This window comes from Vigna unguiculata, chromosome 10, assembly GCF_037176805.1.
Source record: "Vigna unguiculata cultivar grain cowpea cultivar isolate G323 ecotype 2 chromosome 10, ASM3717680v1, whole genome shotgun sequence".
NCBI lineage: Eukaryota > Viridiplantae > Streptophyta > Magnoliopsida > Fabales > Fabaceae > Vigna > Vigna unguiculata.
The window spans coordinates 40225428-40249997 of NC_140801.1; the positions used below are offsets into that span (position 1 = coordinate 40225428).

Sequence of the window (24570 nt, forward strand, 5' to 3'; positions counted from 1 at the left end):
TAATTTGCATTGGTGCAAAGATCATGTGCTTAATTTGTTAGAGTGTTGCTGCTTTATATTTTTTTGAGCATGCGTTATTCATAAGTTAGAATTGAATGCTAGCATAGATTTAAAGGGTGGAATATATATATATATATATATATATATATATATATATATATATATATGAATATGTGGGGATTGATGCATATGATATATGGTGATAATTGTGTATGCGTATGATGAAGCCATCTAAATTGAGATTGTGCATGTGAGTCATGTTGATTTCTGGAAGCCTATATTATTGATTGTGGATATGCATAATTATAAGAGTAGGATTGATTTTACTTTGTTCTGGGTGCTTAAATAAAACCAGTACTGCGCAAGTACTTGTGTAGCGCCTAGTGGTGGTGTTTGACCGCCAGGTGATAACTACAAAACCAGTAGAGAATTGAAGCGTGTGGCGCTTGGCGATAAGGGTTGTCCCACAAGACGATACTTGCTGAAATAGTAGCATCAGAGGCGTTTGGCGCTTGGCGCTTGGCGGCACGTGTCCCCCACTAGGCAGTGTGGAAGCATGGTGCGCTTGGCGACTCGTGAGTAGCGCCAGGCGATGTTGCTGAGGCAAAAATGTTTGGCTTCCTTTGGTGTGCGTGATCTACAAGGCTTCTAGGATATCTTAAAGGTCGGCGTGTTGGTGTTCCTTGAGTTGTGGCTCGGAACGTATCCCTTGAGTTGTGGCTCGGGATAGGGGTTAAGCACGTGGTACTCCTTGAGTTGTGGCTCGGAATAACATCTCTTGAGTTATGGCTCGAGATGGCGGATGAACGCGAGGAACTCTTGAGTGTTGGCTCGAGTTGGCGAGTGTTACCGGTGTGAGTGTGCTGATTGTGGCCGCACGGATGGGTCCATATAGATTACCCTCCTTAGTATTTAGCTGACGAGTTTGGTAGTCTTGAGACATTACGAACTATATTCGTATTGGAAACTTCACCTGGCGTTACGGTGTGTGATACGTAGCATGGTTTCCGGTACGTGCTCTATCAGTTGTTGCCGATAGATATGACAGTGAGACATCTTGAGGCATTCACTATAAGTTGTAGAACACGATTAACATGGTTGTGGCCATGTGGTATGAAATCAAAGGATGAAATTCCTTTGCTGTGATTGTGTTATATATATGTATATATGTATATACATATATATACATATATATGTATATACATATATACATATATATGTATATATACATATATAAGTATATATATATATATATATATGTGTATATATACATATATATGCATATACATATATATGTGTATGCATATATATGTATATATACATATATAAGCATATGCATATGTATATATATATATATATGTATATATACATATATATGCATACACATATATATGCATATACATATATATACATATAGATACAGATATATACATATATATGTATATACATATATACATATATATGTAAATTCCTTTTAACATCGTTCTTGGTTTTTACACAAAAAATAATCACAAGCAATAAGGTAAAATAAATAGAACTTACCACCACACACCTTTCCAAGAAGCGGCCCCGATTAGATTCCACCATAAAGACGAAACCCACAAATTTACACCACTACAATGATGACAACACTACAAACAACAATAAAAATCCCTCCTTTCCATCTCAACGGATACGAACGTCAAACCATCGAAGCTTTCGTCCAATGGGTAAACCCACACTATTGCGACGAAGAAGAAGATGGGTTTTTAGAAAAATAAGGGTTGAAGATGAAGAATGGCAGTTGAAGACGAACATCAATGGTTGAAGATGGCGAAAAATATGTTTTTAGTTCAACCATTTTCACTTTCACTTTCTATATTTTTGTCCTCCAATTTCCACTCTGGTTTTTTACTTTTTCTCCTCCTGCTTTCTTCTAAAAAAACCAACGTGAAAATTGAAAAAAAATTGAAAAATATATGACATGTCACGTTGTGAGAGAAGTTGTCAAAAAATGGATATTACTATATCATTTTCCTATATTTATATATTTACTAAAGCTATATAAGAAAGTACACATAGTTAAACCCTTAACCCTAAAGGGAATATGGTTTGATAGCATTCAAATAAAAAATTTATGGATATGATTTGCTAGAAAAATTGCTTGTTTAATTTACATTGTTTATTAATCACTCGATTAATTATTCTAATTTAGTTCTAAAGTTTTAGAATTAATAAGATAACATAACTTATTAATTGGGTTTTAAAGTTTTAAAATAAGTCATCCAACATACAAAAATTATGGATATAATTTGCTAGTAAATTCGCTTGTTTAATTTACATTATTTATTAGTCACTCGATTAAATGTTCTAATTTAATTCTAAAATTTTAGAATTAATAAGATAGCATAACTTATTAAGAGTGGGTTGAACATATTTAGAAATTTGTTGAGTATAACATAGTCTCTGTGTTTGAAATTTTGACTCAATTAAGTCCCAATCTTTTTTATTTTTAAATATAGAATCTTTGTCTCTTTCCAAAGTGAGACCAAATCAATAATTAAGCTTAATAGCAACTTATATATACATGTTAAAATATTTTTTCAAAATTTATACATCAAATTATTCCATCTAAATATTCAAATTAATTATATTTTTTACATTTTAAATTTCAATAAAACATCCCTATTAAAATCACTCCAATAAAATATTAAAAATGTAAATTTAAAGTGACACTTCACATATTAAAAATATTAAAATTTAAAACCTACAAATGTTATTTTACATTTTCATTTTTTAAAATATGTATTTTTTAATTTAAATTGAAAAATAAAATTGGAACTCAATTAAGTCAAAATTTTAAACTATAAGGATTCAATTGAGTCAACATTTTATATGCAATGACTAAATTGAATACAAGATATTCTCATGTGACAATGACGCTAACACATGGTACTCACACTAATATGTGACACTGACACTAATATTAACACGTGAAAATACTATGAACTGACACATAACATGTACGAACATGTTGTTAACGTCAATCTAAGCGAAAAAGACTTAATTCGATCATTTTTACAACTACAAGGACTTAATTGAACCCAAAAAAAAAAGAAAATAGAGGACCGAATTGGATCACATAGAGAAATATGAGGACCAAAAGACCAATTAAGCCTAATAAATCATAAGTTAAACATGTATCACTAAGTTCTGTACATAGAGTCATACCCAACAATTATTTTTACTATGGTTGTCTTCATTTACACTACAACATTTTTTACTTTAGGCCATGCCAAACTTGCCCACATGTATAACACTGTAGCCTTAACACAAACAAGATGGATTGGATTGGAGTACTGGTTTCGATCTATGGATTGTATGAGATTCAACAATTTGTTTATCATGAGGGGTTCAACCTTGGTTGTCTTGTTCAAACAATGAGTAGTCTTCTTTTGGTTGAATACTACCAATTGTTATAGGAAAGTTCGCAACTTGTTTTGATATTAACTTAATTCGTTCCAATATTGAATCAATTTGACTCTATATTGATTCTCTTAAAGCTCCAAATCTTTATCAATTTTATTATACATTTTGGAGATTTTCTTCATTTTTTCTAAAGAATGACATCAATATGAGTTGTCAAGGTTCCATTGTGTGATGAATTCATCTCAAGAACTGTCAATAACGACATGACAATTCTACTTTTGGTAAGGATCATGAGTGAAAAAAATTTGCCTCTCCCACATTGAATACCAAATGCTTTTATTGAAAAAGAGTATAAATCTCCCAAGGTGAAAAAGAGATTCTAACGAAGTCGAACTACACCTAATTATAAGAGTTTATCGTCGTGTTACTGGTGAAGATCGACGAAAACGCTTAAGTCAGTATAATCATATAAAAAAACTCTATAATGTAAGAGTGAGTATGAGAATTGAATGAATACTCCATAAAAATGTTTTTTTGTAAACCTTTTTTAATCTAGACTAAGTGTATAAGAGGTGTTCAAAATAAATAAATAATTAATATTATTTTGCTGATTATTTATTATTTAATCAATTAAAATTATATATATATATATATATATATATATATATATATATATAAGAAAATATCCAAATTATATTGATATAATTCATGTAGTTTGGATTCTATTATATTTAATTAGATATTATATTATAACTGCATATTCTTATATAGTTCGGATATGAGTTGGTAAAAGATTGAATTTATTCATTTCAAATTTGGTTTGTTAATGAACTCATGGTAGGCTTAAAATAAATTTAATTTACGAGAGAGTACAGTAGTACAAGTTATCCAAAATATAAATTTAATTTTTTCTCATATGTGTCCTGAGGTTGGACTACCAGGGAATGTCCTTGGTGTTTGTCTCAGAAAATTAGTTAACTGTATTAAAATATAAAGAAGAGTTTTAAGTAAACAATATTTAATAAATTAAAAAAATATAAAATGAAAACAATTAATGACAAAAATGTCAAAAGTGGGATTTAAACCCACGCCCTCTTTCGAGGACCAAAACTTGAGTCTGGCGCCTTAGACCACTCGGCCATCTTGACACTAGACATAAATTTGCTAACCCTAAAATGAACATGATTTGATGGTATTCAAATACAAAAAATTATGGATATGATATGCTATTTTAAAATCGCCTACTTAATTTAATTTAATTATAGTTTTAGAATTTATAACATAGCATAAATTCTTAATCGATTTTAAAGTTTTAAAATAATTCATATAACATAAATTAGATGACTTGAAAATTTAGGAAATTAGATTTATGTTTACCATTTATTATTTTAGTCATTAAAATAAAGTTAAAGAAATATAAATATTCATCACTATAAATTATAAATATATAAATACGTTATTAGTAATATCATATGACAATAATTAAATTGTTGCCATAGTTTTGTCAACCATTTGTGACAATAATTTTATGTTATTATGTTGGATGTTAGAATTGTATTTGGTTTAACATATTATAACTTTTATGTATATGATTAATTACTTATGGACGATGCAACTTGATTAACCAATTTTTGATGAGGTTGATTATAACTAAAGGGATATAACTTTTGTACAATCTTAGTTAGAGATGTAAAAAAAATTCGTACCCACAGGTATCTGTGAATAAAATTCGCAACGGGTAGGAAATGAATATTGTAAATGGATATCCACAGGTGATGGGTACGAGTATTTTTTATACCCGCATGTTAACAGGACAGGTACGAGTATCATAGTATCTCTACCCACAGATACTAGTACCCGCTATATTCTAATTTAAATTAAAAAAAAATTAAAAAAATGATTAAAACATTAATACATTGATTTTGAATGAGTTATTTTTTATCAATTAGTTTTAAAAAAGTTTCATTTCTTTGTATTTAAATGACTTGTTTGCACTGTGTTTGAAATTTATAAATGTTATGCATTGTATTTTTATTTGAATTTATGGTTAAAATATGTTATTAAATATTATATTTTTTTGTAAATATCCGCAGGTACTCGTCGATATTCGCGGATATTAAAAAAATATGTGGGTACTCGCATAATGGATATCCACACGGATATGAGTACGGGTACGAGACAAATATTTTTTCAGCGGGTAAGGTACATGGGAACACACTACTCTCAACCGCAATCAACTTCATCTTCTTCCTTAATCAATTTCCAATTCAGAATCGACCAACACATAATCACACACAAACAACTTCCTTTTCTCCTTTAACAAAACCCCCTTTACTCCTATCTCAAAACAAGTAGATTAAACTCCCTTTTTCTATCTCTCCTCATCCCCAAAGCCTAACTAGAGAGCATGTAACTACACATTCCCTCATCTCATTCACCTTATATCCAATCAAACACAGCATCATCAGAAATCAAAGAGCAAAGCTAGAACAAGAACAACATTCCAATGAAGCACCGGCTGTGGCAAATGACAACCTCGGCGTGGTCGAAGCATCAACTCTGAATGGTGAGTTTTGTCTGACCGCTAGAGGCACTGTGGAGACGAGCTCGATTCTCAAAAAGTGCAAAGGAGCTCTTGTGCAGGAATAAGAATGAGAGGAGAAGATGCACACAATTGGTTGTCGCCGATGGCTACTCTAGTAATAATAGGAGGTGATGGAGGTTGTGGGTTTAGGAAGCAATTGTGTCTGCTTGTGAAGGGGGAGAATATGGTGGCATTGACATTCGTTGGCAACGTCTCTAACGGTGATGGCGGGGCAAACAAAAGATTTGAGCGACAAGGTGAGGAGGAGGCTAGGTGGAAGTTGCATGAGATCATTGGTTGGTGATTGGGGTTTCTTGAATTTCAAATGGAGGTATGTGATTGGGGTTTCTTGAATTTAGAAGGGAGGAGATGATTTGTGATAGTGTTATGTTTGGAATGAAGGTATGTAGGGATGGGTGATTAATGATGAATGTTGGAGGCCATGGAGAACGATGAGAAAGATAGACTAGACATGTTAAGCCACGTCTGGTGTCACATCAAACGAACTATTCCACCCTGTCACTATGTTGTTAACTATTTAATTGACATTACAAAAAAATTGAATTGACAAAAATTGATAAAAATTAGTACTTGATTAAATAAGAAAGAAAAATTAGTATTAAATTAAACAAACTTAACAAAAATAAATAACAAATTAGTATTGAAGTCTATATAAAAATAATTGAAATTATGGAAAGCATAAAATCATTTAACAAACACTTATCTAACCTAAAAAGTTACGTACCTTCTAAAAAAATACATGTAACTTCCAAACATTTTACATAATTATTCCTAGAAGCAAAAGAACTTTACTCGATACTTTTGAAATTTAAACAATGAAACTAGACACTTTATATCCACCCCTCTAGCTATAGAAAGAAGTTTTATATGTATAAATGAAGTCATTTTCTATCTAGGAGTGCTTTGTAACACTAAAATCTCCATATTTTATTTTCGAGAAACGTAATTGTAATTCAATATTAATTTAAAAAAATTATTTCAACTAATTAATTTTGAAAACGACAATAACTTATTCAAATTGATGTGTTGAAAATTAATATTATTTTTTAAATGGAAAATGGTATTTGAAGTTCTATTAAATTAGACTTTCAACTTTTTTTAAAGTGATTTTTAAATTTTACATAAAGTGATTTTTAAAATTTTTTTAGGCTAAATATTTGAAATTACTTCTCATATCTTAAATCAAAAACTTGAACTCCAAGTTCTATTATATTAAACTTCCATCTTTTGAATTATAAAATAGATAGTTCATTCAAATTTTAAGTAAAGTGATTTTTAGTTTTTTTTTTATGTTAAATATTTGTTGTCTATTATTATAGTCAGTCATTCTGAAGAAAAAAAACCTATCATCTAATACTTTAACTAAAATATGTAAAATTAATTAAGGATCTTTAAGAGTTATGATTCTCACTCGATAAAACATAATAGAGCACTAACATTGATCCATGGGAGATCCTATGAATATGCGTTCTTCAAATTTGTAATCTTGTGTGCTCTTCAATCACCATTTTCCAATCTATCTCTATGCCTTTCTTTCTCTTCTCACACATTCTTTATGGGTTACTGTGAAAAGAACCTTATGGCCAGAGACAGAACCCCAATTCCTTTTATAAACCAACGTCCATCAAGTTGGTTTTTATTTTATCTTTATCTTTATTTTATTTTATTATCACTTCCCATAATAATAACCAATAAATCTTTATATTTTATTAAATCACAATTGGGTCCATCATAATATTTCAAATGAGTCACTAATAGAATTAATTCATCAATTAATTCTAACATTCTCCCACTTGACTCATATGATGTCATAACATTATGTGATTTAATACATAAACATAATGTGCAATAAAAGACCTTGCATAAATTGGTTCCATCATTATTCATAATTAAAGATACAGAAATAATAAGAGTCATGGCGGTCACACATCATTTGATCGACATGATTCCTTCCATGTACTACTATATCATCCCTTTCTCCTTAATATGACCTTAAAAACGAGAAGTCCATAATGGGTTCAAACATAATGTCATTTTACAAAGCAATAACATAACATAATTTGTTTTCTTCATCATAATTTGCATGCATAAACATAATTAAGAAAACACAGATTTCATAAATTTATACATTAGGGAGCTCAGAGTGTCACATAAACATTCAAAACATTAACATTCAACATTCACTAGTAGACATAATGCCCATATTCTTTACATGACCAGCATACAATTTGGACGGTAACCCTTTCGTTAAAGGGTCAACAATCATAAGATCTGTGCTAATATGTTTTATTGACACTTTACGTTTCTGAACTTCTTCTTTAACGGCAAAGTATTTCAACTCCATATGTTTAGCACCTTTAGAATACTTGTCATTTTTAGAAAAGAAGACTGATGCGGAATTATAACAATAAATTTTCAGCGGCTTGGAAATACTGTCGACTACTCCAAGTCCTGAAATAAAATTTCGCAACCAATTAGCCTGAACTGTGGCCTCAAAGCATGCCATAAATTCAGCTTCCATGGTGGATGCAGCAATGACAGACTGCTTCGCACTTTTCCATGAAATCGCTCCTTTGGCTAAAAGATACACATAACCAAATGTAGACTTTCTTGTATCCACACAGCCGACAAAGTCTGAATCTGTATAACCTATCACCTCAAGGTGATCAGATTTTCTATAAGTAAGCATGTGATTCTTTGTTCCTTGTAGGTATCTTAAAATTTTCTTTGCAGTTTTCCAATGCTCCAGACCTGGATTACTTTGGTATCTACCAAGCATACCAACTGCAAAGCTAATATCTGACCTCGTACAGGTTTGAGCATACATCAAACTCCCAACAACAGATGCATAAAGGATATTTTCCATCTGTTTCCGTTCCAAATCATTCTTTGGACATTGCATGAGACTAAACTTGTCTCCTTTCTGTATTGGATCAGGAGATGCTGAACATTTATCCATTTTGAATCTCTCTAAAACTTTATTAATATATGCATTCTGAGACAAACCTAACAGTCCTTGTGATCTGTCACGGAATATTTCTATTCCTATCACATAGTATGCCTCACCCATATCTTTCATCTCAAAGTTATTAGAGAGAAACATCTTAGTCTCAATTAATAGACCAAGATCATTAGTCGCAAGCAAGATATCATCAACATACAAAATAAAAAATATAAACTTACTCCCACTGACCTTCAGATATATACACCGATCAACAGTGTTTTCCTTAAATCCAAAGGACACAATAATATCATTGAACTTAAGATACCATTGTCGAGAATCTTGTTTAAGTCCATATATCGATCTCTTAAGTTTACACACCATGTGCTCCTTTCCTTCTTCAGTGAACCCCACCGGTTGGTCCATATAGACATCCTCTTCTAAATCCACATTCAGAAAAGCAGTTTTAACATCCATTTGATGCAACTCAAGATCATAATGAGCTACTAATGCCATGATAATTCTAAAAGAATCTTTCTTAGAAACAGGCGAAAATGTTTCCTTATAGTCAATGTCATCCTTCTGAGTAAAACTTTTGGCAATAAGACGGACCTTGTAACGTTCAATATTGCCTTGAGAGTCACGCTTAGTCTTAAAGACCCATTTACACCCAACTTTCTTGCATCCTTCTGGCAATTCCACAAGGTCCCATACGTCATTATATGCCATTGATTTAAGCTCATCTTTCATGGCATCTAACCACTTATCAGAATTATCACCATTAATGGCTTCTGAAAAAGAAATTGGATCATTATCAATACTTAAGTCATTTTCTGACTCTTGTAGATAAACCACATAGTCATTCGAAATAGCAGACTTTCTATCTCTGTGAGATCTTCTTAATACTATTTCTTGTGGTTGTTCTACTATTGGTTCATTGTCAACCTCGGGATCATCAATTTGTTGTTGTTCTTGATTGTTGTGAGTTTCTACAACATGTGGAACAACTGTTGATGGAGAAGTACTAGTTATAGGAACTTGTACTCTAACTTCCTTAATCTCCACATTTCGTGAAGTTTCACTCCCACTGGTTTCACCATTTTCAATGAATCGAGCATTTCCAGTTTCAACGATTCTTGTACTATGGGTAGGACAGTAAAACATATACCCTTTTGATTTTTCTGGATAACCAATGAAAAATCCATTGATTGTTCTTTCATCCAGTTTCTTTTTTTGCGGATTGTATATTCTTACTTCTGCCTGATAACCCTAAACATGCAACTATCTCAAACTGGGTTTCCCATTCGTCCATAACTCAAAAGGAGTCTTTTGAACAGCTTTACTAGGAACCCTGTTCAACAAATACATGGCAGTCTTTAAAGCATACATCCACAATGATACAGGTAAACATGAATTACTTAACATACTCCTAACCATATCCATTAAGGTTCGATTACGCCTTTCTGATACACCATTTTGTTGTGGTGTGCCTAACATTGAGTATTGAGCACAAATACCACGTTTCTCAAGGAACTTAGCGAACGGACCAGGGTGTTGTCCACTTTCATCATATCTTTCATAATACTCACCACCTCTATCAGACCTTACTTTTTTCACCTTTTTGTCTAATTGCCTTTCCACTTCATTTATATAAACTTCAAAGGCATTTACTGACTGAGATTTCTCATGCAGTAGATAGACATGTCCATAATACGAAAAATCATCAATAAAGGTGATGAAGTACTTCTCTTTATTGAAAGAATTTACATCAAACGGACCACATATATCGGTGTGTATGATTTCAAGAAGCTGAGTGCTTCTCGTGGCTCCTTTCTTTGTGTGTTTAGTTTGTTTGCCTTTAATACAATCCACACACACATTCAGATCAGTAAAATCTAAATCAGGAAGGATTTCATTCTTTACTAATCTTTGCATTCTTTCTTTGGAAATATGTCCCAAACGTTTATGCCACAAGTAAGCAGATTGTTCATCCACTAAACTACGTTTAGTGCCAACATTGTGATGCAAAGTCATAAGAGTTTCAGTATATAAATTATCCAAATTCAATTTATATAAACCATCATAAAGTGTACCAGATCCAATCATAAAAGTACGCTTAAACAAACTGAAACAACCATTCCCAAACTTAAAAGAGTATCCAGCAACATCAAGCTTAGACAAAGAAATTAAATTCCTAGTGATACTAGGTACATAAAAAGTATCCATAAGGTCTAAGTGATATCTAGTGTCGAGGATTAGACGATAAGTCCCGACCGCTTCCACTGGAACTTTATCTTTATTGCTCATGAAGACAAACTTCTCATTTGGGTTTATGGTTCGGGTTGTAAGAAATCCCTGCATCACATTAGAAACATGAGTCGTACATCCTGAATCAATCCACCACGTATTATGGGGAACTTTAGTTAAGTTTGATTCAAAACATACTTAAGCATTATGCTCACCTTTCTTTTCGAACCAAGCCTTACGCTTTATGCAGTCCTTCTGGAAATGTCCAGACTTCCCACAGAAATGACATTTGTCATTTTTCTTCTGCATTTTGGTTGAGGACTCGTCAATCTTTAGTGGTCCTTTACCCTTTCCATGTTTCTTAGCAACTTTCTTTCCAACAGCTCCTTGATTCTTCACATATTGAATAGAGTGACTTCCTAAGTTCTTCAGTCGGGTCTCCTCCTGAACTAGCATACTGTGCAATTCATGCACATTCCACTTGTCTTTCATGGTGTTGTACTTCATTTGGAACAGACCATACTCAGACGGTAATGAGTTCAGAATAAACTACACGAGAAAACCTTCATCCACTGCCATTCCTAAAGACTTAAGTCTTGCTGCGATATTTGTCATCTCGATCACATGCTCATGCATAGTACGTGAACCGTCAAACTTCATAGTGGTTAACGTACTCATCAGTGTCCCAGCGAGAGACTTATCAGCAGTTTGGGAGCGCTCTTCCACAAATTTCATAAATTCTTTTGCGTCATCAGTTTTGGGAAGAGCTGACTTTATATTGCTTGCTATGCTCATTCTCATAAACATTAAGCTAAGTCTGTTTGATCTTGCCCAAGCTTTGTAATGGGCTTTCTCTTCATTGCTACTAGCATCCGTGATAGCAGTCGGCTTTTCAACTTGAAAAGCTAGATCAAGATCCAACACACCTAAGTGAAATTAGACTTGCTCACTCCAGACAGGAAAATTCAACCCATTAAAGACTAGAACAAACGAAGCATGCGAGTGTAAAGATACTGGAATAGAGACTGCAATTAACACATGCCTAACATCAATGCTTTGAGTCATAAAACTAAACGTAAAAACAGATTCAGATATAAACAATCATTCTATGCATACTAATGTTCTCCTTTGGGAGATCCAATAATATACAAACATAAACATAATGATGCTAATCATATTATAATATGCATCAACTAGAATCACCTACTACCTTTGGGTATATAAATAAAACTAGTGACACATACAAAATTATTTACAATCATATTCATTAATTATGAGAACAATTAATCAACCTTTGGGCGAACCTTAAATGTCTTATAATTAATTAATTTCAATTAACCCATAAATTTAATTATTCATAATTTAGCATCCATACTATGGGTAATTAGAATAAAACATTAATAATTTGAAATCACAAAAACTTTAAAATTTTGGCCACTTTGGTGACTAACAAAATTTATCATACTTGATTTCAAATAAATAAATAAATAAATAAATATACATTTAATTGCTATAAAATTTATATAGCACCCTCATTAATTTTAATTTAACAATAACAAACATAAATATTATTGCAAATTAAAATAAAATTATTAATTATTTATATATAAATAATTAATAATAATTTATTGGTGGCGTAAACCCATAAACACTACCCATTTTCCTGATGCACATTCATACATTAACAGCACACGTTCACACTTCATTATGTCATTCATACAGTAACGGTTTTTTTTAAGCCATTCACACATTGTTGCATTAATTACTTTATACCAAATTAAAAAAAAATTCATAGTACAAACGTGATAGTGGAAGACATGATTCTTTTAAAAGCACGCATACAATTCCAAGCAGCAGCGGATGCAATATTTTAATGGCAACATCATCGTTCTTAAAATTAAATTAGGGTTTATAACATTAGGGGAAAATATCATAAGGGAGAAACATCACATAATAGGAGAATCATAAATTCTACAATCTTGCTCTAATATCACATGTAAAACTAATTAAGAATCTTTAAGAGTTATGATTCTCACTCGATAAAACATAATATAGCACTAACATTGATCCATGGGAGATCCTATGAATATGCGTTCTTCAAATTTGTAATCTTGTGTGCTCTTCAATAACCGTTTCTCAATCTATCTCTTTGCCTTTCTTTCTCTTCTCACACATTCTTGATGGGTTACTGTGAAAAGAACCTTATGGCCAGAGACAGAACCCCAATTCCTTTTATAAACCAACGTCCATCAAGTTGATTTTTATTTTATCTTTATCTTTATTTTATTTTATTATCACTTCCCATAATAATAACCAATAAGTCTTTATATTTTATTAAATCACAATTGGTCCATCATAATATTTCAAATGAGTGACTAATAGAATTAATTCTAACTAAAATAATATACTAATAATCGATTATTTGAAATAAATATAAACTTAAAAATACTGATTCAATCATACTAAATTTAAGAAGAAAATGTTGTTAAATCTATCAACCTTTATATTCCAAAATAATTTACATGATGTATAAAAGTAAACTTTTTGGTGATTAAATAAATTGTTACATTTGTTTTATATTAGTTTTAAATTTTTTGGATAAGATTTTTCTCAAAATTTTGTTTCCAGTTTTATATTCTCGCTGCAACTAACCTTTCTTCTGGTTGCTTTTTTTCAGCCTCGGAGAAGAAATTTTCTGGAAGGGGTCTTCTGCTTTTAATCCAATAAGCTTGCAACAAAGCATTCCCAATTCATCCAATGTATGAATGATGAAACTGACCACTCTCCACATCTTCGCTGAACCCAATTCAAATATTAAAAAGGTGAAGGTTCAATATCAAATCAATCACTATATATATTTCAGACCCTGGATGATGCGATCAAGTGCTGCTAATTGCTTCAATTCCCCCTACACCTTATGGGTTGCTTATTAGGGACATGACTTCGTTTGAAGTAGAAGAAAGCAGTCAATGACCACACCACACACAGTCTAATATTATGTTCCAGCACCTTAACGCCCCCGTTTGGGTTACAAGCCACCACGACCTGGCTCGGCAATACCTCTTGTGAGTCAAAGGCTTATAAGTCCTTTATCTTCGGTTAACTGTGCGATGTGGGACTTCAAAAGAAAAGAAGAGGTATGCTACTTGGCTACGTTTTCGATAACTTTGAGTCTTTTGGTACACTAAATCTAAATCAACACGAGTTCTCCTGCTGAAATTTTTAGGTTTAGAAGCAGTAGTGGTGGCATTTGATGAGGAAATTGACTCATTAGAATTAGATATTATTGGCTCAGGGTGTTTGTCTCCAAGTGAAAACTTCTTCGCTTTCTTCGCTTTCTTTTTGGACAGCACGACTGGAATACTACCAAACATGATACAATTCTCGATGTCATGATCAGCCACAACCTGCTATCAAATCATGAAAATTAAAAACAACAGATCTGTAATCGCAAAATGCAGCAGAGAAAGCCTAATACTACAATTTTTATTTAATCCTACAAGCCAACAAAGCCAAATTAAGGTACAGGTTTCGTTCATTATTTCTGTTTTGTGAAACAAAAATAATGGTTCATTCATCAAGTCACTGAACAATGACACAAGACTATTGAATCATACATGGTTTTTGCGGACAGCAGAGACTGCAACAGATGGTGAAGAGTTGGTGGTAGAATTCACAATTTTTCCCATCTTGTTGGAACCCATGAATGGAATTTGGAGAAAGATGCGGTTGCAGATTGGTGACTGAGGAGATTGAAAGTGAAATAGTAACTTAAGAGAAATGGGGAGTGAAACAAGCATGGATGCTATTAAAAACAACCAGTCATCAAACACCTTTGGTTTGATTCCTATCAGATGTTACTTGATACATCCAATGATATGTAACTGTGACTTAGTTAAGATTGTAAATATCAATAGTTTTTTGGGAAAATATTAGGTTTGTAACTGTAACATACACCAGACATAAATTTTATTGTAATCAATAGTGTTTCCTCACAGGATTTAAGGAAGTGGCCACTTATATTGAAATTGAAGCAAGCAACTTATGGACTTTGGTTTGATGGTGATGATTCGTATGCAATTTACAGCTCTATTACACTTCCACACAACCTTTCAATCTAAAAGAACTTTTAAAACTAAAAACAGTTTAAAATTTTGATTTGATTTAATTTATTTTTGTAATTCTTTTCAAATAATTTATTGGGTTTATATACCAAGAGAGAGTGAAATTTATAGGATAATTTCATTTATCAAAGTTATGTTTTTCGAAAAATATTTTATTAAAGTTAGATATTGTAATGAAAGAGTTTGAATATTAAGTGACACTATCTATATCCAAAAAAGTCTTACCTGGTATTTACTTAGAATTCTAGGAGTTTGGAAGAACAAATAATATATTTTTCCTAGAAGTACACTTATTATCAATTTATGTTCAACACATTTATTACCAATTTATGTTCAACACACTTATTCTGAATTTATGTTCATTAAAGTCTATTAAAGTTTAATCTTCAGTAGTTTTATGTTTCCCTGCCTTTCAGTCTTGGCATAGTTAAAACAAAACTATCAACATGTAAATTCAAAGTCAAAGATGGAATGTTGAAGGTTCCTTTTTAAGGATGAGTTAAATTTTACAACCCGTAAAATATTTACACAATTTCCAAATATTTTAAATTATTCTTCACATATCTGGGTATGATGTTAGTTTATATGTTATAATAAAATGATAGTTTTCCTTATTGTATTAGACTTAGGAATTAAAATATTAAAGAGGTATAAGTTAATAATAACTATATGTTGTTTTATCGGAATAATTAGCCAATGATTTAGATTGCCCCTAAAGTTAATATAATCATTTTTTTAAATATTAATTTTTATCTCTTATTTTTAAAATTTCAAATAACATTATTTTCAAATAAATTACTTAAGAAAATAAATAATGTGTTTAGTTTTAGTGAAAGAATCTTAAACAATTATTATTATCTATGGATAGAGGAAGTATGAGTAAACTATTCGACAGAAGTATTAGAATAGAGTTCTTGAAAAACATTTAAACTCAACCAAGTTGATATTGGACTGAATATTGAATTGTTTATAATAAGAGTCGTACTGAATTGTTCTACTAATTTAGTTTTAAAATATATAATTACTCTTAAATAGAATTAGTTAAATTAAATTAAACTATATGCTATGATATTAAAAAATGGAATGTTTACTTGTAATAAACTAAACATCCATATACTTCGTACAATTTAACAATGTAGAGTAGTTCAATTTAAGTTAGTTCACTCTGCCCTAATTAAATTCAATTTATTTAAATTATTATACAATTTAACTCAATTCTTTTATAACACTTATATGATTTGGTTCAATTTTATGATTGTTCAAATTGGTGCATTTTGTCCACTCCGATGAGCATCGGTTGAAAGAAAATTATTATTTATTATTTCATACTAATATATACATCTCATATTTAATATAATAATCAGTATTATTAAATTGTAATTAGCTTTCTTTCGAGAAGGAACCTGTAAGTTTAAGAACTCTGATATAACGTTATCCTATCTTAGGGGATCACGCCAAAATGACATTAAGTCATGGTTAAGTGAAAAAATATTTAATTAGTTCAGCTTAATGTTAGATAGATTGACCTAAATAATATGAAATTTATATATAAATTAAAATATAACATGGATCATATTGACACTAGTATGACAAAAATTTAATTTCTTGTCTTAATCCGATGATTCATAAACATTATTGGTAAGTTTGATCAATCAATTCTTAATCATCTTTTGTAGCTTGATTGGATGATACATGATCATCTTAATTGTAGTTTGATAGTTTGATCAAATGATACTTGATCATCATTACCTTTATTAGATGATATGTGTTCATCTTTAGTTTGATTAGATTATACTTGATCATCTCTAACATGATCGGACGATACTTGATCATCTTTAACCGGATTATGATGCATGATTATCTTAATTGTACCTTAATAGCTTGATTAAATGATACTTGATCATTTTTAGTTTTATCAAATTATACTTGATCATCTTTAGCTTGATCGAATGATAGTTGGATCATCTTAATTGTAGCTTGATAGTCTGATGGATGATACTTGATCATCCTTAGATTGATCTATGATACTTGATCGTCCTTAGTTTGATCGATGATACTTGATCATCTTTAACTTGATGTGATAATATTTGATCATATTTAGCTTGATTGGATGATATTTTATCATATTTAATAGTCATGATCTTGTGCTATAATCATCTCTTGGAAAATTTCAAAAGTACCCAAAATCTGCAATTTCTTATTTATTCATGTTTGATTAAGAACCTTTCATACTAAATTTGCAAAGTATATATATATATATATATATATATATATATATATATATATATATATATATATATATATATATATGAAAACAAAATATAATCAACTGTAATCAAAATTGATAATATCTTATGTTAGAAGTTCTTTCGACAACTCTAATTTAGAAGTATACTTCCAAAAACTTTACGTACTCAATAAGAACATTTCATTCTTATCAATAACTTGTTGAATAATCATGTTTCACCTCCTCCTTCTTGTGATGTGGTCTTTATAGTGTCCCTTGTTTCTTAAAAAAATGAATTTCTATATAGAAATAAACAAATAAAAATTTGGCACTAGACAAATTACCTAGACATGAAAAATGTTCTAACAAAAAATACTCCAAAATTAGAGTATTTAATGTATTTTTTTCTTTTACTCCAAAAAATTAATATATATATATATATATATATATATATATATATATATATATATATATATATATATATATATATATATATATACATACACATGGAGCATTACAGGAGCAGGAAGGCCTAGGCCCCCAAATATTTTTTATTTTTTTCAAAATTATATATCTATTTTTGGAATTTTTAAAAAATTTTAAAATTTTAAAATTATAAAATAGTATATTTTAGAAATTAATGATAATTAAATTATGTCTCTTTATTTCTTTTATAAAATACAATATTTAATGTTAATAAATAATAAAACATAAAATCCAACATAATAAAAAATCAAAAAAATATTTAGGTTTAATTAGTCTTCTAGTATTTATTTTCGTCTAAAATTAACAAATTGCGACTAAATTTAAACTAAAAAAATGGAAGACCAACTTACATCTTTTGAAATAATAACTAAAAGAGTAATTAAACCAAACATGTATTAAAATATTTTTTATTTTCTTCTGTCATTGCCTTTTTAATTTTTGACAAAATTATACTCATATCGCACTATCATACTTTTTTTTTGAAGAAAAATGAAGTTAGGCACATACTCATTATGTTTGCTCTCATTTCTCATCTCTTTCCTTTATTTCTCGAAGAAAAAAAAATATATAACTCTCTCTTGTCTTACTTGATGATGAAATATAGTTTAATAGTTATGAAAATTATTTTTTATCTCATGAGCCTTTTGTATACTTAATTTTTATGATTATAGAAGTAAAAAATAATGTATTATGTATTTTTTTTATAACTGATTTTTAATTGTAACTTGATTATAATATATTTTTCTTCTAATACTTATGTCTCTCAAATATTTTATTAGATTATGATAAATTATTTTTTAATATATTTTAGAAAAAAAACATATCAATGAAGAATAAAATAATGGATTCATTTTGTAGAAGTAGTAAAAGGAAAGCTACAAGTGCAGATGAAAACAAGTTAAATTATACTTCTTCACATCTTTTAAAATATTTAAAGCATTATACTAATAATCCAATCTAATTATTTTATAGAAGACTCACTTTTTAAAGTATTATACTAATGGTTCAACCAAATGATCAAAGAATTATATTATTTTAACCACTCCAAAACTCTTGATCAAGATCGGCCAATATAATATATATATATATATATATATATATATATATATATATATATATATATATATATATATATATATATATATATATATATATATATATATATATATATATATATATATATATATATATATATTCTATCGGTTAACCCTTTTGTTTCTTACATTTTCTGACCTATTTTATCATTTTTAAAGGTTTTATGTTCAATTAAACAAAATAACATCTAAACATTTATTTTCCAACTACTATACCTTTTCGTCTTTTATTGGTATCGATTCAATTCAATTTGTGAACAATGAGGTTGATACCTAATTGAGGTTTTAAAAGTCTATAGTGATATTTCTTGAATAAAAACCTTATATTAAAAAATAGTATTAGATATGAATATTAAAAAATGTCAAAATTTAGATACCAAGATTTTTGTTATGTTTAATAAAAAGAATAAAAATAGAAATATTATTCTTTTTGAGAGTCACGACTCTAGTTTGCTTTAGAAAACGTTAATTATAATATTTATAATTAAGTTTTTTAAGTGCGAATCATTATTATTACACTATTTGATCTTTTAAAATGAATTTTTTCCTCAATTTAAAATAATCAATTCCTAACTATATTTTATTCTCAATTGATATTGTAAGGCCCCTTTTTATTCCTGCTTCCTTTTAAGGGTTGCCCCAATCTTATGGGCCTAAAGGCTGGCCCAAAGAGGAAGGGTCAGACCTAACCTACCAACCCTAACCTTGTGCTCATTTTGGTAACACAGAACTTTCACAATCCTTAGAGCGGCTGTTGTTTTTCCTCTGCTAGGGTTTACTCCTAACCTTGAACCAGTGAGCTCAGTTGCGTTTCCTAGCCTCATGTAAGTGCTCTACACCTCAGGTCTTACTTTCCTTCCGCCTTTATGTTTGTACTTCCAGTAGGGGTTCGTCGTAGGCTTACGTATGCTCTTCCGCATCTGTTCCACAACTCAGTAATCTGCCGCTGGAGCTTCGCGTTCCGCTGTTGGAGACGCACCCCGCTCTTAGCCCTTTTCTAGGTACGGGAAGTTAGGGTTTCAGGTTTAAGTTGATTTTTGGTCTATTCTTGAGTTTGCTTGATGTTGTACGGTGAAATCATTGTTTTTGGTGCGTGGAATACCCTGTATGGTTGTTTGGATCGGAATGTACATCTGTTGCAGGAGAAACCAGGGCGAGAACTGGTAATCTCGCCCAGGCGAGTCTGACGAAGGCTCGTCCAAACCCCATTGCGTGAAAGGTCGCCCAGGCGACCCGTTCGAACTTTTGAGCGAGTGAACACCTCGCCCAGGCGAGAGAGGTCTCGCCTAAGCGAGATCCCGTGATGTTCCCTGGGTGCTCCATCGAACCCTCGCCTAGGCGAAGGGGGGGCTCGCCTGAGCGAGCAGGTCTTGCCTAAGCGAAAACCTTCAGCCTGAGCGAGGGGTTGGACGAGGCAGTACGTTGTTTGGGTGCTTGTTTATTCTTGGATGATTGATATTGGTTTAGTTGTGAATTGCATGATGAGAAACATGTATATAATGGAATATTATGTGTACTTGGCATGAATTATGAATTGCGTATGACGGGTTGGGTATGATCTCGGCATGTGAAATGAATGAGTGGTTTGGAATTAAAGGGACACATTATTGATATGAGATGAGGCCCTAGATTCATGGGGTGGTGATGACCAGAGGTATGGATTCGAAATATGATGCGTATGGAGAATTAATCTAAGGGGTTGGTATGGAAATGTAAATATGATTTAATGTTCTCTTATTGCTGAGTTATGAATGTTGGTCCGTGTCAGCGTGTAAATTCCTTGGGGTCTCTAGGTGAGACCTCCGAGGTCGCGCTTCAGTGGTCGGGACGTAATTCCATGGCCCCTGTTAGTGGGTGCCCATGGTGGTGCCCCATCTGTATAACTAGGTAAGGATTCAAGTTAAGGTTGCATCCTGACACTCTAAGGAGCCAGTTAGTCTTACTTAGAGGGGACTGACTCCTGTGGTGAGAGTAGCAAGAGGCCTGAAATTCATTAAGGGCTAACCTTGTGGTGAGGGAGATTTGATTCATCGTAACACTTGTAACACATAGCTCGGAGATGAGCAGCTCAGGGTCCAGCAGGGGTATCCACCACAAGTGCAAGCATCCGCTAAATCCGACTAAGTTATACGTATCCGGATGAGTCGAGTCGAGTCGTAGTGTATTGAATGAAGAGTCATAACATGCTTGGTTGTTATATGGATATGGGATGATCATAGTGTACTTGACTGTGTGATGAATATGTGTTAGCTCTAGCTTACCCATTTGTTTGTATGGTTGTATTGTATGTGACTGTTCTTCTTGCGATGATCATCAATTTAATTGATGGGAGCAGATGGGCGAGGTTCCAGAGGTCAGCAAGGAAGTGGAGATTCTGCTGCATAGTCCGCGTGGACTAGTTGTTAATTCTGCATGAGTTCATTTAGGGTTGCGACCCATGTATCTGTTCGTCCTTGGTTTTTATGCACTCTGGTTAACTTTTCCTCTAGTTTCTTTTGGGCATTGTGGTGTGCCATGGGTTGTAAGGAGTTGATCCCAGACCGCATTTTTATGTTATCTTTATCGTGACATTCCTTTAATTTCGCGTACTTAATTAAATGGGGTGTTACATTTATGGTATCAGAGCGGTCATTCCTTAGGTCTATGGATTTGGATGTCCGCTTAGCTTTCTCTGTGTGTCTCTGAGTGAGTAGTTAAAATTCCTGCCTTTAGCAAACCTAACCAAGTGATTTTCTGTGTGCCAGTGAACTATGGCACCTCCTCGTAGGGCTTCGCAATCGTCCCAGGGTGACGTGCCCGATATCGCCAGGGCTATCGAGGCGATGGTAGCTGCCATGACGCAGCAAAGTACAGCGATGATGCAGCAGCACGAGGCATCTATGTAGCGACAGGCAGCGTCGCTAGAGCAACAGCAATTGGTGATGCAGTAGATGGAAGCTGCAAGGGTGGCTGCCGAGGATGCTCATCGGCAGCATATGAAGGCCCTCCGCCAGCTGGAGGAGAACAGGGCGACTGTCCCTGTGTTTGGCCTTGAGCCACGACCACCAGTCAGGGAGTGGAGTCTTGAAGACTTCCTAAAACACCATCCCGTGAAGTTCAACCTGTCCAGATGCAGCCGATCAATGACTGAAAGATCTAGAGAGAATCTTCGATGCGAAGATGTGCCCAACAGATAATAGGTTGGCATTTGCCGTCTACATGCTGACCGGGGAAGTTGAACACTGGTGGATGAGCATGAAGTCCATCATGGAGGAGAGAGGAGAGCATGTGAATTGGGAGGCCTTTCGGGGGAAGTTCCTCTCAGAGTATTTCCCCGACAGTGTCAGATACGCCAAGGAGGTGGAATTCCTCCAGCTCACACAGGGAGGGAAGTCAGTAGCTGATTATGCTGAAAAGTTCAAGCATCTCAGTCGTTTCTACACCTTGCCACTCGATGAGGAGTGGAGATGTCGCAAGTTCGAGAATGGACTCCGCGGCGACATTCTCTTGATAGTGGCACCCTTGTCCATCAAGGATTTTGCCGCTCTGGTGGAGAAGGCCAGGGTAATGGAAAAGATGAAGAATGAGGTAGAGGGTCCGCGGCCTCAGCAGCCTCAGAGGATTGGTGGACCATCGGGGTCCAAGCCTAGACATGACGAGCGAAGGAGACCGTATGACAGACCTCCTCATCAGCCTCAAGGGTCTAGGGGTCTTCCTCCTCAGCAGGGTCGAGTGCAATGTTATACATGTGGAGGACCCCACCCGAGGTATGCTTATCCCCGTATGGAGGGTTACCGTAGGTGCAACAACTGTAGCAAGGAAGGCCACTTTGGGAAGGACTGTCCTAACCTTGCCAGGGCAGCAACGCGCCCTCCAATTCAGACTCCCCATTAGCATCAGAGGAGGGACAGAGGCAACAGGTCTCAGGCGACAGGCCGGGTGTATGCTATGACAGGAGCAAAGGCGACTGGTTCAGGTAACTTGGTTATGGGTTGCTGCTTAATAGCTGGTGTGTCTTGCTGTGTGTTGTATGACTCTGGAGCGATACACTCCTTTGTGTCAGATAGTTATGTGAAACGTTTGGGTTTGCTAGTATGCGAGCTACAGTGCGAGCTTGCGGTGTCTACTCCGGCGTCAGGATTGGTCATGACGTCGTCTTTGTTTGCTAGGTGTCCAGTGGAGGTAGAGGGACGCAGGTACAAGGTAAATCTAATCTGCCTGCCTCTACAAGACTTGGAATTGATCTTAGGGATGGATTGGCTCTCTGCCAATCGTGCCCTTATAGACTGCCGGGAGAAGAGGTTGTTGTTTCCCGATTTAGAGGATCTCGAATTGGTGTCCCCTCAGGGGGCGGTGAGGGAGATTCAGAGCGGCGCGCAGTGCTTCATAATCTTCGCCCGTATAGAGGTGGGAGAGAGAGAGAAACCATCAGTCATTTATGTGGTACATGAATTTGAAGACGTGTTTCCGGATGAAGTACCAAGGTTGCCTCCCAGTAGAGAAGTGGAGTTCTCTATTGACCTGGTACTAGGGATGGGTCCGGTATCGATGGCTCCGTATCGTATGGCTCCGGCAGAGTTGGTAGAACTCAAGAAACAGATAGAAGAGTTGATGGAGAAAAAGTTCATCTGACCCAACACTTCACCTTGGGGAGCGCCAATATTATTGGTAAAGAAGAAGGATGGGAGTTCACGTCTGTGTGTGGACTACAGGCAACTGAACAAGATGACTATCAAGAACAAGTATCCGCTCCCGAGGATTGATGACTTGATGGACCAGTTGCACGGATCAACAGTGTTCTCGAAGATAGATCTACGATCGGGTTATCATCAGATCTGGGTAAAGGCTAATGATGTGCAAAAGACGGCATTCAGATCCAGGTATGGCCACTACGAGTATGTGGTTATGCCTTTTGGCGTGACCAACGCCCCAGCAGTGTTCATGGACTACATGAATAGGATCTTTCGACCTTTCCTAGATAAGTTTGTAGTAGTCTTCATAGACGACATCCTTATCTATTCCCGGACTCAGGAAGAACATGCGGAACACCTGAGGTTGGTACTTGGTGTCTTGAGGGAGAAACAACTATATGCCAAGTTATCCAAGTGCGAGTTCTGGATGGATGAAGTTCAATTCTTGGGGCATATGATATCGGCCCAGGGGATTGTAGTGGATCCGGCAAAGGTCGAGGCGGTGGTAGAGTGGGAAAGTCCCAAGTCGGCCACAGAGATCAGGAGCTTTATGGGGTTAGCGGGCTACTATAGGAAATTCATAGAGGGATTCTCCAAGATAGTGGCGCCTCTGACTTTGCTTACTCGGAAGGACCAACCTTTCACTTGGACGGACAAGTGTGAGGAGAGCTTTCAAGAGCTAAAGAGGAAATTGACGAGCGCTCCTATATTGGTAATTCCGGATGTGGAGAAACCGTTTGAAGTCTACTGCGACGCGTCTCATCTCGG

The 24570-nt window shown here is 33.6% G+C and overlaps 1 protein-coding gene, 1 non-coding gene and 1 pseudogene across 2 annotated transcripts; 1 reads left to right on the forward strand and 2 right to left on the reverse strand.

Annotated features, from left to right (window-relative positions):
- Positions 1 to 4472: 4472 nt before the first annotated feature.
- On the reverse strand, positions 4473 to 4556 carry TRNAL-CAA (transfer RNA leucine (anticodon CAA)). Its single transcript has one exon. It is a non-coding gene; the product is annotated as a tRNA-Leu (tRNA).
- A 3623-nt stretch (positions 4557 to 8179) lies between these two features.
- Positions 8180 to 8972, reverse strand: LOC146883183 (secreted RxLR effector protein 161 pseudogene; annotated as a pseudogene).
- A 14087-nt stretch (positions 8973 to 23059) lies between these two features.
- LOC146883184 (uncharacterized) lies at positions 23060 to 23743 on the forward strand. Its single transcript, XM_085667465.1, has one exon. It carries the CDS (start codon positions 23060 to 23062, stop codon positions 23741 to 23743), a length of 684 nt encoding a protein of 227 aa, XP_085523591.1.
- The last annotated feature ends 827 nt before the right edge of the window (positions 23744 to 24570 follow it).